The 16787-nt window shown below is 43.2% G+C and overlaps 2 protein-coding genes across 2 annotated transcripts in view; both read right to left on the bottom strand.

The window, feature by feature from the left end:
• The window catches only part of LOC106588063 (aminopeptidase N), a 44312-nt gene extending 37926 nt beyond the window's left edge, over positions 1-6386 (bottom strand). Inside the window, 2 exon segments of the mRNA XM_045708629.2 lie at positions 271-413; positions 5716-6386. Of these exon segments, the coding sequence (XP_045564585.1) occupies positions 271-413; positions 5716-6284 (712 nt within the window). The 5' untranslated portion in view covers positions 6285-6386.
• Positions 6387-11957: 5571 nt separating this feature from the next.
• The window catches only part of LOC106588075 (aminopeptidase N), a 63801-nt gene continuing 58971 nt past the window's right edge, over positions 11958-16787 (bottom strand). Inside the window, exon 22 of the mRNA XM_014176742.3 lies at positions 11958-12461. Coding sequence (XP_014032217.1) covers positions 12309-12461 — 153 coding nt within the window. The 3' untranslated portion in view covers positions 11958-12308. The remainder of the gene's footprint in view (positions 12462-16787) is intronic.

The raw sequence follows: 16787 nt of genomic DNA, 5'->3' as shown, positions 1-16787 counted from the left end.
TTCCGTGCTTACCTAGATTCATGCCATTGGCCAGAGATCAGGGTTCCGTGCTTACCTAGATTCATGCCATTGGCCAGAGATCAGGGTTCCGTGCTTACCTAGATTCATGCCATTGGCCAGAGATCAGGGTTCCGTGCTTACCTAGATTCATGCCATTGGCCAGAGATCAGGGTTCCGTGCTTACCTAGATTCATGCCATTGGCCAGAGATCAGGGTTCCGTGCTTACCTAGATTCATGCCATTGGCCAGAGATCAGGGTTCCATGCTTACCTAGATTCATGCCATTGGCCAGAGCCACTGTTCCGTGCGCGTGGAGGAGGGTCATGTGGAACACTGCCTTCATGGCAGGTTCATCAAAGCAGGGGAAGGCTTTCCTGGCGTCCACAGGCTGCATCTGAGTGGTGGCAACGACTCTACCAACACACAGAGCAACTGGTATCACTACAGTACTGAGGAGACGACTGGTACAGTTTAGACATAGTGGCTCTGAGAGCTGGATCAATACATTCATATTGCAGCTATTATTGATATATATATTGGTATTACTACAGTACTGAGGAGTAGACTGGTACAGTTTAGACATGGTGACTCTGAGAGCTGGATCAATACATTCATATTGTAGCTATTATTGATATATATATTGGTATCACTACAGTACTGAGGAGTAGACTGTTAGAGTTTAGACATAGTAACTCTGAGAGCAGGATCAATACATTCATATTGCATATTATAGTCGCTGTTGGATAAGACTCTTATCAAATCACATTTTATCGTCTCGCGTGGTTAATAAACAGATGTTATTGCGAGTGTAGCGAAACGCTTGTGCAATTTATTATCAGTTGAAGCGGACCGTAAATGATTTACCCCGGGGTGGTAAACTGGTCAGAATGTTCAGAAGACACCGTGCAAGGAGCATATTGAACTGCTCTCATTGTAAACCGCCACAGGAGGCTGCTGAGACGGCTCATAATAATGTCCGGAACGGAGCGAATGGAACGGCATCAAAACACAACCCATTTGATGTATTTGTTACCGTTCAACCTGCTCCGCTCCAGTCGTTAGAACGAGCCTGTTTCTCTCCACCCCACCAACCTCCTGTGTGGTATTTACATTAACAGGTGATTTCCAGAGGAAAGCTGGTAGTAAACATGTCGTTTATACACTACCCTGTACCCTGTGTATATGGCAAATAAAGGGTGATTTTGATTTGACGACAGTAATTAATCATTAATCGGCACTCTGTGTTACAGGGTTAAATTACTCTTTGGATCAACGTCAACGAATAAGTTGATTAAAAGTCAATGACTCAAGTCCCTGTAAAGGCCAAAGTTCAGTTGAATATTAAATATCACTTCCTGTAAATGCACCTATTTTTTTTCCATCTTGTTCAGAGTTGATGTGTAACCTTGGTTTGTACCTGTCTATTGTGGTACAAGCCGTTCAATCAATTCCTCGACAAATTACACTGGTCCAACAACATTAAACAATACACTGGTCCAACAACATTAAACAATACACTGGTCCAACAACATTAAACAATACACTGGTCCAACAACATTAAACAATACACTGGTCCAACAACATTAAACAATACACTGGTCCAACAACATTAAACAATACACTGGTCCAACAACATTAAACAATACACTGGTCCAACAACATTAAACAATACACTGGTCCAACAACATTAAACAATACACTGGTCCAACAACATTAAACTACACTGGTTCAATAACATTAAACAATACACTGGTCCAACAACATTAAACAATACACTGGTCCAACAACATTAAACAATACACTGGTCCAACAACATTAAACAATACACTGGTCCAACAACATTAAACAATACACTGGTCCAACAACATTAAACAATACACTGGTCCAACAACATTAAACAATACACTGGTCCAACAACATTAAACAATACACTGGTCCAACAACATTAAACAATACACTGGTCCAACAACATTAAACAATACACTGGTCCAACAACATTAAACAATACACTGGTCCAACAACATTAAACAATACACTGGTCCAACAACATTAAACAATACACTGGTCCAACAACATTAAACAATACACTGGTCCAACAACATTAAACAATACACTGGTCCAACAACATTAAACAATACACTGGTCCAACAACATTAAACAATACACTGGTCCAACAACATTAAACAATACACTGGTCCAACAACATTAAACAATACACTGGTCCAACAACATTAAACAATACACTGGTCCAACAACATTAAACAATACACTGGTCCAACAACATTAAACAATACACTGGTCCAACAACATTAAACAATACACTGGTCCAACAACATTAAACAATACACTGGTCCAACAACATTAAACAATACACTGGTCCAACAACATTAAACAATACACTGGTCCAACAACATTAAACAATACACTGGTCCAACAACATTAAACAATACACTGGTCCAACAACATTAAACAATACACTGGTCCAACAACATTAAACAATACACTGGTCCAACAACATTAAACAATACACTGGTCCAACAACATTAAACAATACACTGGTCCAACAACATTAAACAATACACTGGTCCAACAACATTAAACAATACACTGGTCCAACAACATTAAACAATACACTGGTCCAACAACATTAAACAATACACTGGTCCAACAACATTAAACAATACACTGGTCCAACAACATTAAACAATACACTGGTCCAACAACATTAAACAATACACTGGTCCAACAACATTAAACAATACACTGGTCCAACAACATTAAACAATACACTGGTCCAACAACATTAAACAATACACTGGTCCAACAACATTAAACAATACACTGGTCCAACAACATTAAACAATACACTGGTCCAACAACATTAAACAATACACTGGTCCAACAACATTAAACAATACACTGGTCCAAAAACATTAAACAATACACTGGTTAAATAACATTAAACAATACACTGGTCCAACAACATTAATTACTACACTGGTTCAATAACATTAATTACTACACTGGTCCAACAACATTAAACAATACACTGGTCCAACAACATTAAACATTACACTGGTCCAACAACATTAAACAATACACTGGTCCAACAACATTAAACAATACACTGGTCCAACAACATTAAACAATACACTGGTCCAACAACATTAAACAATACACTGGTCCAACAACATTAAACAATACACTGGTCCAACAACATTAAACAATACACTGGTCCAACAACATTAAACAATACACTGGTCCAACAACATTAAACAATACACTGGTCCAAAAACATTAATTACTACACTGGTTCAATAACATTAATTACTACACTGGTTCAATAACATTAATTACTACACTGGTTCAATAACATTAATTACTACACTGGTTCAATAACATTAATTACTACACTGGTCCAATAACATTAATTACTACACTGGTCCAACAACATTAAACAATACACTGGTCCAACAACATTAAACAATACACTGGTCCAAAAACATTAATTACTACACTGGTTCAATAACATTAATTACTACACTGGTTCAATAACATTAATTACTACACTGGTTCAATAACATTAATTACTACACTGGTTCAATAACATTAATTACTACACTGGTTCAATAACATTAATTACTACACTGGTCCAATAACATTAATTACTACACTGGTTCAATAACATTAATTACTACACTGGTTCAATAACATTAATTACTACACTGGTTCAATAACATTAATTACTACACTGGTCCAATAACATTAATTACTACACTGGTTCAATAACATTAATTACTACACTGGTTCAATATCCTTAATTACTACACTGGTCCAATAACATTAATTACTACACTGGTTCAATAACATTAATTACTACACTGGTCCAATAACTTTAATTACTACACTGGTTCAATAACATTAATTACTACACTGGTTCAATAACATTAATTACTACACTGGTTCAATATCCTTAATTACTACACTGGTTCAATAACATTAATTACTACACTGGTTCAATATCCTTAATTACTACACTGATTCAATAACATTAATTACTACACTGGTTCAATAACATTAATTACTACTCTGCTCAGGGACACAGACTCTCCTATCCAGAGCAGTTGGGGTTTAAACTTCTTCGGGATCGGTGTCCCTTCCACGGGACGGTTGAGCTAACGTAGGCTAACGCGATTAGCATGAGGTTGTAAGTAACAAGAGAATTTCTCAGGACATAGACATATCTGATATGGGCAGAAAGCTTAAATTCTTGTTAATCTAACTGCACTGTCCAATTTACAGTAGCTATTACAGTGAAAGAATACCATGCTAGTGTTTGAGGAGAGTGCACAGTTTTGAACATGAAAAGTTATTAATAAACAAATTAGGCACATTTGATACAAAATTTGGAACAAAAAAAAAATGCAATGGTTCATTGGATCAGTATAAAACGTTGCACATACACTGCTGCCATCTAGTGGCCAAAAGCTAAATTGAACCTGGGCTGGAATAATACATTATGGCCTTTCTTTTGCATTTCAAAAATTATGGTACAAAAAAAATACAAAAGAACGGTTGTTTATTTTTCTTTGTATTATCTTTTACCAGATCTATTGCATTATATTCTCCTACATTCCTTTCACATTTCCACAAACTTCAAAGTGTTTCCTTTCAAATGGTACCAAGAAAATGCATTTCCTTGCTTCAGGGCCTGAGCTACAGGAAGTTAGATTTGGGTATGTCATTTTGGACGAAAAATTTAAAATAATAAAAAAAAAAGGGGCAGATCCTTTTAAGGGCCCGCCAGGGGCACAGCGGCAGATTCACCACCTAATCAGCTCGAGGATTCGAACCGTTGTAGCCAAATGGAGACGTCTAAACAAAGGAATCCCTTAACCAAGTTTCTAAGTATCATTACAGATTCAGTGCAGGCAGTGTACAAGCAAAACTCTGCTTGGCGAATACAACAGAAGCGTTTCACTTGAATGACATCCGCTCTGACGGGGTGGCAAGGCGCATGATGGGTTGAAAGCAATTTAGAACTTTCAATCAGTTCTAAAAAGCGTAATGACCTCCCAAATTCATTGTTTAAGCCACACCTCCCAGCCACACCTCCAACTCCTCTAATAAACTGCAGCCAGCAGCACTACCCTGCCAATATTCAATGGTGATTAAAGCAATTTAGAAGCAAATCACATTGATCTGTCAAATTTGTTATTTGATTTCAGAGAAATTTTATAGAATAAGTTTAACGAACAAAAGCGTAATTTTCAATCATTCCAATCAGTTAAAGTACTTCAGATGAACAACAGTGTCGTCCGTTAGGCGACATCTGACACTGTTTTTAAGGTAATACGTGGCTTCTAAATGATGAGCCTGTGGCTCAGTTGGTAGACCATGGTGTTGGCAACGCCAGCATGGTGTTCGCAACGCCAGCATGGTGTTCGCAACGCCAGCATGGTGTTCGCAACGCCAGCATGGTGTTCGCAACGCCACCATGGTGTTGGCAACGCCAGCATGGTGTTCGCAACGCCAGCATGGTGTGTGCAACAGCCAGCATGGTGTTTGCAACGCCAGGGTTGTGGGTTTGATTCCAACGGGGGGCCAGTTCAAAAATGAAATGTATGTATTCACTACTGCAAGTCGATCTGGATAAGAGCGTCTGCTAAATGACTAAAATGTAAAAAAAAAAATAAAAAAAAATGTTTTGCTTACTTTTTCACCTGGGGACTGGTCCCCTCTGTATATTCACTCCTGTAGAAGCCTCCCAGGTCATCAGCCAGTTCTCCTATAAACTCCGTGTACAGCTCATACTGTCTCCCTGCCATCAGATTACTATTCAGCTGGATCACTAAGAACTGAGTAGGAACCTCCAGCCAGCTTTTCTTTATGGTGGGAGCAGTCGCTCCATCCAGGCCAGTCAGGCTGAACAGAGTCAGGTTCAGCTTGTTACAGTGGATGAGGATCAGATCTGTTTCCTTCTCACACCGGAACATCACATCTGACTGTCCTGTGAAGATGTAGAGGCCAGTAGAGGCGTTGGCAACCAGTCGAGGCCAGAGGGTGATGTTGTAGGAGACAGGAGACAGGGAGTCAGGCAGTCTGTAGTTTTCCCAGGGGTCTTTAGGAGTGGAGGGAGTAGTGGGGGGATTCACTGCCTCCAGGTTCTTAGCCTTCTCCTGGCTATAGACCACTGACAGGGCGATGATGGTGGCCACCACTCCAGTCCCCACGATCACACCAACTATCCCCAAAGTTTTGCTGATGAAGAATCCTTTCCCCATGTCTGTAACAGACTGATATCTGTCTCTCTGAGGGTAGTGTAATGACTGACTGACGTGACAGAAAGACAGAAAGAGAGAGACCTAGATGGACCCAGAGGGGAATGTGTTTCTTATTTATGCCCTCTGAGGAACTCCCACAATACACCAGGTTAATAGTTGATCCCCCAGCCCTAGACAACCTGAGAGTTGTAGTCAATAGTCATAAAGATGGATGGATAACAGATTGCTGACAAGCTATTGTACTTTATCCTTCCTTCCTGTATCTGGATAGAAGATCTTTCCCTGTATAAAGTGTTGAGATCTTTCCCTGTTTAAAGTGTTGAGATCTTTCCCTGTATAAAGTGTTGAGGTCTTTCCCTGTATAAAGTGTTGAGGTCTTTCCCTGTATAAAGTGTTGAGATCTTTCCCTGTATAAAGTGTTCAGGTCTTTCCCTGTATAAAGTGTTGAGGTCTTTCCCTGTATAAAGTGTTCAGGTCTTTCCCTGTATAAAGTGTTGAGGTCTTTCCCTGTATAAAGTGTTCAGGTCTTTCCCTGTATAAAGTGTTGAAATCTTTCCCCGTATAAAGTGTTGAGGTCTTTCCCTGTATAAAGTGTTGAGGTCTTTCCCTGTATAAAGTGTTGAGATCTTTCCCTGTATAAAGTGTTGAGGTCTTTCCCTGTATAAAGTACTGAAATCTTTCCCTGTATAAAGTGTTGGTTTTTCCCTGTATAAAGTGTTCAGATCTTTCCCTGTATGAAGTGTTGAGGCCTTTCCCAGTATAAAGTACTGAAATCTTTCCCTTTATAAAGTGTTGAAGTCTATCGCTGTATAAAGTTTTGAAATATTTCCCTGTTTAAAGTGTTATCTTTCCCTGTATAAAATGTTGGTCTTTCCCTGTATAAAGTGTTCAGGTCTTTCCCTGTATAAAGTGTTGAGGTCTTTCCCTGTATAACGTGTTGAGATCTTTCCCTGTATGAAGTGTTGAGTTCTTTCCCTGTATAAAGTGTTGAGATCTTTCCCTGTATAAAGTGTTGAGATCTTTCCCTGTATAAAGTGTTGAGGTCTTTCCCTGTATAAAGTGTTGAGGTCTTTCCCTGTATAAAGTGTTGAGATCTTTCCCTGTATAAAGTGTTGAGGTCTTTCCCTGTATAAAGTGTTGAGATCTTTCCCTGTTTAAAGTGTTGAGATCTTTCCCTGTATAAAGTGTTGAGATCTTTCCCTGTATAAAGTGTTGAGGTCTTTCCCTGTATAAAGTGTTGAGGTCTTTCCCTGTATAAAGTGTTGAGATCTTTCCCTGTTTAAAGTGTTGAGATCTTTCCCTGTATAAAGTGTTGAGGTCTTTCCCTGTATAAAGTGTTGAGATCTTTCCCTGTTTAAAGTGTTGAGATCTTTCCCTGTATAAAGTGTTGAGGTCTTTCCCTGTATAAAGTACTGAAATCTTTCCCTGTATAAAGTGTTGGTTTTTCCCTGTATAAAGTGTTCAGATCTTTCCCTGTATGAAGTGTTGAGGCCTTTCCCAGTATAAAGTACTGAAATCTTTCCCTTTATAAAGTGTTGAAGTCTATCGCTGTATAAAGTTTTGAAATATTTCGCTGTTTAAAGTGTTATCTTTCCCTGTATAAAATGTTGGTCTTTCCCTGTATGAAGTGTTGAGTTCTTTCCCTGTATAAAATGTTGGTCTTTCCCTGTATAAAGTGTTGAGGTCTTTCCCTGTATAAAGTGTTGAGATCTTTCCCTGTATAAAGTGTTCAGGTCTTTCCCTGTATAAAGTGTTGAAATCTTTCCCCGTATAAAAAGTGTTGAGATCTTTCCCTGTATAAAGTGTTGAAATCTTTCCCTGAATAAAGTTGAGGTCTTTCCCTGTATAAAGTGTTGACATCTTTCCCTATAAAGTGTTGTGATCTTTCCTTGTATAAAGTGTTGAGCTATTTCCCTATATAATGTGTTGAGACCTATAAGGTTTTGAGGGCTTTCCCTTTATAAAGTGTTGAAATCTTTTGCTGTATAAAGTTTTGAAATCTTTCGGTGTATAAAGTGTTCTGGTCTTTCTCTGTAGAACTGTTCAGGTCTTTCCCTGTATAAAGTGTTGAGGTCTTTCCCTGTATAAAGTGTCCAGGTCTTTCCCTGTCTAAAGTGTTCAGATCTTTCCCAGGGTGCAGTTTGTTGTGTCCCAGCTGTTCATACTGTACAGATGTCGTATCATAATTTGAGCCAGTGTGCTAAAGAAGGAAAATAATACTGCAGCAACAGGAAATGTAAATTGTATTGTGGATTATAATTTATTTTTTTAATCTGTAGGGGTTGGTACATTTTTCATTAGGGAAAAATCTAAGAAAATCATTTGAAAAGTGGAAATCACAAACTTCTGATGTGTTTTTCAACCTCGTATACAGTCCTATTTACATTTCCTGCTGTGCTGGAAAATTCCTGCAACAACAGGATGATCCCTAACCCTAACCCAACCAGCATTCAGTGTATTCCAGACACACGTGTACCAGAGCGGGGATGGATTTGATCCCTAACCCTAACAGACACATGTGTACCAGAGCGGGGATGGATTTGATCCCTAACCCTAACATGTATGACCCATGACCTTCTGACATGCTCTCTCTCCTAACTTCCAAATAAAACCACACAGAACTGTTGACTGTCAGATATAATCTGGCAGTGATGAACTCTCTGAGTAATGTCCCTCCAGTTCAAGACCCTGGTGCTTGCCTTAATAAGGGGCAGCAAGGGAACCGCCCCTCCCTACCCGGTGCTTGCCTTAATAAGGGGCAGCAAGGGAACCGCCCCTCCCTACCCGGTGCTTGCCTTAATAAGGGGCAGCAAGGGAACCGCCCCTCCCTACCCGGTGCTTGCCTTAATAAGGGGCAGCAAGGGAACCGCCCCTCCCTACCTGGTGCTTGCCTTAATAAGGGGCAGCAAGGGAACCGCCCCTCCCTACCCGGTGCTTGCCTTAATAAGGGGCAGCAAGGGAACCGCCCCTCCCTACCTGGTGCTTGCCTTAAGGGGCTGAAAGGGGAACCGCCCTCCCTACCTGGTGTTTCCTCCGGGGCTGAAAGGGGAACCGCCCCTCCCTACCTGGTGTTGCCTTAAGGGGCTGAATAAAGTATAAAGTACTGAAATCTTTCCCTTTATAAAGTGTTGAAGTCTATCGCTGTATAAAGTTTTGAAATATTTCGCTGTTTAAAGTGTTATCTTTCCCTGTATAAAATGTTGGTCTTTCCCTGTATGAAGTGTTGAGTTCTTTCCCTGTATAAAATGTTGGTCTTTCCCTGTATGAAGTGTTGAGTTCTTTCCCTGTATAAAATGTTGGTCTTTCCCTGTATAAAGTGTTGAGGTCTTTCCCTGTATAAAGTGTTGAGATCTTTCCCTGTATAAAGTGTTGAGGTCTTTCCCTGTATAAAGTGTTGAGGTCTTTCCCTGTATAAAGTGTTGAGGTCCCTACACGGTATTTCCTACGGGGCTGAAAGGGGAACCACCCCTCCCTACCTGGTGTTTCCTACGGGGCTGAAAGGGGAACCGCCCCTCCCTCCCTGGTGTTTCCTCCGGGGCTGAAAGGGGAACCGCCCCTCCCTACCTGGTGTTTCCTACGGGGCTGAAAGGGGAACCGCCCCTCCCTACCTGGTGTTTCCTCCGGGGCTGAAAGGGGAACCGCCCCTCCCTACCTGGTGTTTCCTACGGGGCTGAAAGGGGAACCGCCCCTCCCTCCCTGGTGTTTCCTACGGGGCTGAAAGGGGAACCGCCCCTCCCTACCTGGTGTTTCCTCCGGGGCTGAAAGGGGAACCGCCCCTCCCTACCTGGTGTTTCCTACGGGGCTGAAAGGGGAACCGCCCCTCCCGGGGAATCTTTCATAACGACAAGTTTGATGTCGGATGACAATAGAATGTTTATGATGTCATGGCGACAACTGTCGATAGACGTCGTATAAACCGACCTTTAGTCTTGAAATCTTTGGTTGTTTAGCACACCGCCGTACTCACTCTGTTTAGCGCACTGCCGTACTCACTCTGTTTAGCGCACTGCCGTACTCACTCTGTTTAGCGCACCGCCGTACTCACTCTGTTTAGCGCACCGCCGTACTCACTCTGTTTAGCGCACCGCCGTACTCACTCTGTTTAGCGCACCGCCGTACTCACTCTGTTTAGCGCACCGCCGTACTCACTCTGTTTAGCGCACCGCCGTACTCACTCTGTTTAGCGCACCGCCGTACTCACTCTGTTTAGCGCACCGCCGTACTCACTCTGTTTAGCGCACCGCCGTACTCACTCTGTTTAGCGCACCGCCGTACTCACTCTGTTTAGCGCACCGCCGTACTCACTCTGTTTAGCGCACCGCCGTACTCACTCTGTTTAGCGCACCGCCGTACTCACTCTGTTTAGCGCACCGCCGTACTCACTCTGTTTAGCGCACCGCCGTACTCACTCTGTTTAGCGCACCGCCGTACTCACTCTGTTTAGCGCACCGCCGTACTCACTCTGTTTAGCGCACCGCCGTACTCACTCTGTTTAGCGCACCGCCGTACTCACTCTGTTTAGCACACCGCCGTACTCACTCTGTTTAGCGCACCGCCGTACTCACTCTGTTTAGCACACTACTATAATCACTCTGTTTAGCACATGGCCTCTCATGTGAATCCTTAAAGAGATGTGTGGGGTTAAAGCTTAAGAGGGTGTGAATGATGCTGAATGGGTGAAGACAAAGAAGAGCTCTCCAGTAGATTCCAAAACATTCAAAAGCCATTTTCTCAAAAGTGGGGTTACATATCTATCAACTTCCAAAGTAGAATTACTTTCCCATTGTTCCTCAACTGTAGTGTATGATATACCACTAGGTCTGAATCTCCACTTTTATCCGATGTAAAAAAACACAATTTGCTTGCTACATCAGTCCAAATCAAGCCGGTCAGTCACAATAACAACTGCAAACACGTTCTTTAAAAAAAAAAGTCATTTTATATTTTGACCGTAGTTACTGAGATATTGTCCTTTTTTGATATAAATCCAGTGCATCCTTCTGTAAAGAAGGAAACGGTGTCCGATTTCCAATAACCACCTGAAGGTCCAGAGCGGGAACATATCGGGGGAGATTGAAGGTACAGAAGGGAGATTGAAGGTTCAGAGAGGGAACATATCGGGGGAGATTGAAGGTACAGAGAGGGAACATATCGGGGGAGATTGAAGGTACAGAAGGGAGATTGAAGGTTCAGAGAGGGAACATATCGGGGGAGATTGAAGGTACAGAGAGGGAACATATCGGGGAGATTGAAGGTACAGAAGGGAGATTGAAGGTACAGAGAGGGAACATATCGGGGAGATTGAAGGAGCAGAGAGGGAACATATCGGGGAGATTGAAGGTACAGAAGGGAGATTGAAGGTACAGAGAGGGAACATATCGGGGGAGATTGAAGGTAGCAGAGAGGGAACATATCGGGGAGATTGAAGGTACAGAAGGGAGATTGAAGGTACAGAGAGGGAACATATCGGGGAGATTGAAGGAGCAGAGAGGGAACATACCGGGGGAGATTGAAGGAGCAGAGCGGGAACATATCGGGGAGATTGAAGGTACAGAAGGGAGATTGAAGGTACAGAGAGGGAACATATCGGGGAGATTGAAGGAGCAGAGAGGGAACATACCGGGGGAGATTGAAGGTACAGAAGGGAACATACCAGGGAGACTGAAAACCTGAAGATATTAATTGAACGTTTATTGGCAGACATTTATGAACATGAGAACATGAACAACTGACAATCCAAAATGGATGCACATAAACCACACAAAATGAATCAAGTAACAACATGATTTTGGTCCAATTCATCATTATACAGCACCGCTCCGTCCCCAAAAAAGCACCCTATTCCCTATGTAGTGCACTACATATTTAACCAGAGCCCTTAGGGACTAGGGTGCCATTTGGGACACACACACACACACACATGCCAGCCCCATGTTTTTTGGTCTGTTTTAATCCAGTCTGTATATCCCTGATGGTTCAGTAACACCATTGGCCTGGTAGAGCGACGCTGCAGCGGAGGGTATTTCAGGTACATTCATTGGAGAACCAGTTCATAACTTGCTCCTGGTTCTCTGCCACCCATTTGATGTTGGCTGCAGTCTTCTCCATAGCTTGCTCCAGAGCCAGCGTCCCAGAGCCAAACCCCACACCGGCATTGTCCTCTTTAAACTGCTTCAGCTGCAATTATAGAAACACGGTAGAAATCACAATACCAACCTCGACAATGTTGTAGTTTCTAACTCATTTTAGACGGGGGAACACCCCCCCTAACAAACAGACCAACCATACATATACCTCTAGTCTAATGTATACCTTATGAAACTGGATCTATACCCCCCCAACAAACAGACCAACCATACATATACCTCTAGTCTAATGTATACCTTATGAAACTGGATCTATACCCCCCCAACAAACAGACCAACCATACATATACCTCTAGTCTAATGTATACCTTATGAAACTGGATCTATACCCCCCCAACAAACAGACCAACCATACATATACCTCTAGTCTAATGTATACCTTATGAAACTGGATCTATACCCCCCCAACAAACAGACCAACCATACATATACCTCTAGTCTAATCTATACCTTAAGTACGTATACGATGCAGAATGCAATAAGCTACGTAAACAGGCGACCCTGCGTTCTATCGGTGAGTTTTTAATTGCAGAGCTGCATACCTCTGTGTAATGTTGGTAGTTAACATGGCCATTCTGCGTAGCTAATCGTAGTTCTAGCGGTGAGTTTATAATGGCGGAGCTGCATACCTCTGTGTAATGTTGGTAGTTAACATGGCCATTCTGCGTAGCTAATCGTAGTTCTAGCGGTGAGTTTATAATGGCGGAGCTGCATACCTCTGTGTAATGTTGGTAGTTAACATGGCCATTCTGCGTAGCTAATCGTAGTTCTAGCGGTGAGTTTATAATGGCGGAGCTGCATACCTCTGTGTAATGTTGGTAGTTAACATGGCCATTCTGCGTAGCTAATCGTAGTTCTAGCGGTGAGTTTATAATGGCGGAGCTGCATACCTCTGTGTAATGTTGGTAGTTAACATGACCATTCTGCGTAGCTAATCGTAGTTCTAGCGGTGAGTTTATAATTGCAGAGCTGCATACCTCTGTGTAATGTTGGTAGTTAACATGGCCATTCTGCGTAGCTAATCGTAGTTCTAGCGGTGAGTTTATAATGGCGGAGCTGCATACCTCTGTGTAATGTTGGTAGTTAACATGGCCATTCTGCGTAGCTAATCGTAGTTCTAGCGGTGAGTTTATAATGGCGGAGCTGCATACCTCTGTGTAATGTTGGTAGTTAACATGGCCATTCTGCGTAGCTAATCGTAGTTCTAGCGTTGGGTATGGCGAAAGGGTATAAATAAAACTTGACACCAAGCATTATCATACAGCTCTATTAAAACAGACCTCTAACACAGTGGGACGGACAGGACACAGCCCAGGGCTGTTCAACCCTGTTCTTGGAGAGATACCCTCCTGGAGGTTTTAACTCCAACCCTGTTCTTGGAGAGCTACCATCATGTAGGTTTACACTCCAACCCTGTTCCTGGAGAGATACCCTCCTGGAGGTTTTAACTCCAACCCTGTTCCTGGAGAGCTACCCTCCTGGAGGTTTTAACTCCAACCCTGTTCCTGGAGAGATGCACCTCCTGGAGGTTTTAACTCCAACCCTGTTCTTGGAGAGCTACCATCATGTAGGTTTACACTCCAACCCTGTTCCTGGAGAGATGCACCTCCTGGAGGTTTTAACTCCAACCCTGTTCCTGGAGAGATACCCTCCTGTAGGTTTTAACTCCAACCCTGTCCTGGAGAGCTACCGTCATGTACAGTCGTGGCCAAAAGTTTTGTGAATGACACAAATATACATTTTCACAAAGTCTGCTGCCTCAGTTTGTATGATGGCAATTTGCAAATACTCCAGAATGTTATGAAGAGTGATCAGATGAATTGCAATTAATTGCAAAGTCCCTCTTTGCCATGCAAATGAACTGAATCCCCCCAAAACATTTCCACTGCATTTCAGCCCTGCCACAAAAGGACCAGCTGACATCATGTCAGTGATTCTCTCGTTAACACAGGTGTGAGTGTTGACGAGGACAAGGCTGGAGATCACTCTGTCATGCTGATTGAGTTCGAATAACAGACTGGAAGCTTCAAAAGGAGGGTGGTGCTTAGAATCATTGTTCTTCCTCTGTCAGCCATGGTTACCTGCAAGGAAACACGTGCCGTCATCATTGCTTTGCACAAAAAGGGCTTCACAGGCAAGGATATTACTGCCAGTAAGATTGCATCTAAATCAACCGTTTATCGGATCATCAAGAACTTCAAGGAGAGCGGTTCAATTGTTGTGAAGAAGGCTTCAGGGCGCCCAAGAAAGTCCAGCAAGGGCCAGGACCGTTTCCTAAAGTTGATTCAGCTGCGGGATCGGGGCACCACCAGTACAGAGCTTGCTCAGGAATGGCAGCAGGCAGGTGTGAGTGCATCTGCACGCACAGTGAAGCAAAGACTTTTGAAGGATGGCCTGGTGTCAAGAAGGGCAGCAAAGAAGCCACTTCTCTCCAGGAAAAACATCAGGGACAGACTGATATTCTGCAAAAGGTACAGGGATTGGACTGCTGAGGACTGGGGTAAAGTCATTTTCTCTGATGAATACCCTTTCTGATTGTTTGGGGCATCCGGAAAAAAGCTTGTCCGGAGAAGACAAGGTGAGCGCTACCATCAGTCCTGTGTCATGCCAACAGTAAAGCATCCTGAGACCATTCATGTGTGCGGTTGCTTCTCAGCCAAGGGAGTGGGCTCACTCACAATTTGGCCTAAGAACACAGCCATTAATAATGGTACCAACACATCCTCCGAAAGCAACTTCTCCCAACCATCCAGGAATAGTTTGGTGATGAACAATACCTTTTCCAGCATGATGGAGCACCTTGCCATAAGGCAAATGTGATAACTAAGTGGCTCAGGGAACAAAACATCGATATTTTGGGTCCATGGCCAGGAAACTCCCCAGACCTTAATCCCATTGAGAACCTTTGACAATCCCGTGTGAATTTAAAGTTGATTCAATTGAGATACCGTCAAGCCTACCGTCAATCCTCAAGAGGCAGGTGGACAAACAAAAACCCTCAAATTCTGACAAACTCCAAGCATTGATTATACAAGAATGGGCTGCCATCAGTCAGGATGTGGCCCAGAAGTTAATTGACAGCATGCCAGGGCGGATTGCAGAGGTCTTGAAAAAGAAGGGTCAACACCGCAAATATTGACTCTTTGCATCAACTTCATGTAAATGTCAATAAAAGCCTTTGACACTTATGAAATGCTTGTAATTATACTGCAGTATTCCATAGTAACATCTGACAAAAATATCTAAAGACACTGAAGCAGCAAACTTTGTGGAAATTAATATTTGTGTCATTCTCAAAACCTTTGGCCACGACTGTAAATTTTCATCCCAACCCTGTTCTTGGAGAGCGACCTTCCTGCAGGTTTTCACCCTAACCCTGTTCCTGGAGAGCTACCCTCCTGTAGGTTTTCACCCTAACCCTGTTCCTGGAGAGCTACCCTCCTGGAGGTTTTAACTCCAACCCTGTTCCTGGAGAGATACCCTCCTGTAGGTTTTAACTCCAACCCTGTTCCTGGAGAGATACCCTCCTGTAGGTTTTAACTCCAACCCTGTTCCTGGAGAGATACCGTCCTGTAGGTTTTCACTCCAACCCTGTTCCTGGAGAGCTACCCTCCTGTAGGTTTTAACTCCAACCCTGTTCCTGGAGAGATACCCTCCTGTAGGTTTTATCTCCAACCCTGTTCCTGGAGAGCTACCCTCCTGTAGGTTTTAACTCCAACCTTTTTCCTGGAGAGGTTTCAGCCCAGGTCTTCACTAACCTTTGACAATCTACAGGCTGGTAGAACTCCAGAAACAGGGTTAGGGTGAAAACCTACAGGAGGGTAGCCCTCCAGGAACAGGGTTAGGGTGTAAACCTCCAGGAGGGTTAATCTCCAGGAACAGGGTTAGGGTGAAAACCTCCAGGAGGGTAGCTCTCCAGGAACAGGGTTGGAGTATAAACCTCCAGGAGGGTAGCTCTCCAGGAACAGGGTTGGAGTATAAACCTCCAGGAGGGTAGCTCTCCAGGAACAGAGTTGAACAGCCCTGCTTCAGCTCAAGGCGGCAGTACCAACCTGCTTCAGCTCAAGGCCTCAGTACCAACCTGCTTCAGCTCAAGGCGGCAGTACCAACCTGCTTCAGCTCAAGGCCTCAGTACCAACCTGCTTCAGCTCAAGGCCGCAGTACCAACCTGCTTCAGCTCAAGGCCTCAGTACCAACCTGCTTCAGCTCAAGGCCGCAGTACCAACCTGCTTCAGCTCAAGGCCGCAGTACCAACCTGCTTCAGCTCAAGGCCGCAGTACCAACCTGCTTCAGCTCAAGGCCGCAGTACCAACCTGCTTCAGCTCAAGGCCGCAGTACCAACCTGCATCAGCTCAAG

This window comes from Salmo salar, chromosome 26 (genome assembly GCF_965601325.2).
Source record: "Salmo salar chromosome 26, fSalSal1, whole genome shotgun sequence".
In the NCBI taxonomy this organism is placed as follows: Eukaryota; Metazoa; Chordata; class Actinopteri; order Salmoniformes; family Salmonidae; genus Salmo; species Salmo salar.
This window is presented reverse-complemented; position numbering and strand designations above follow the sequence as displayed.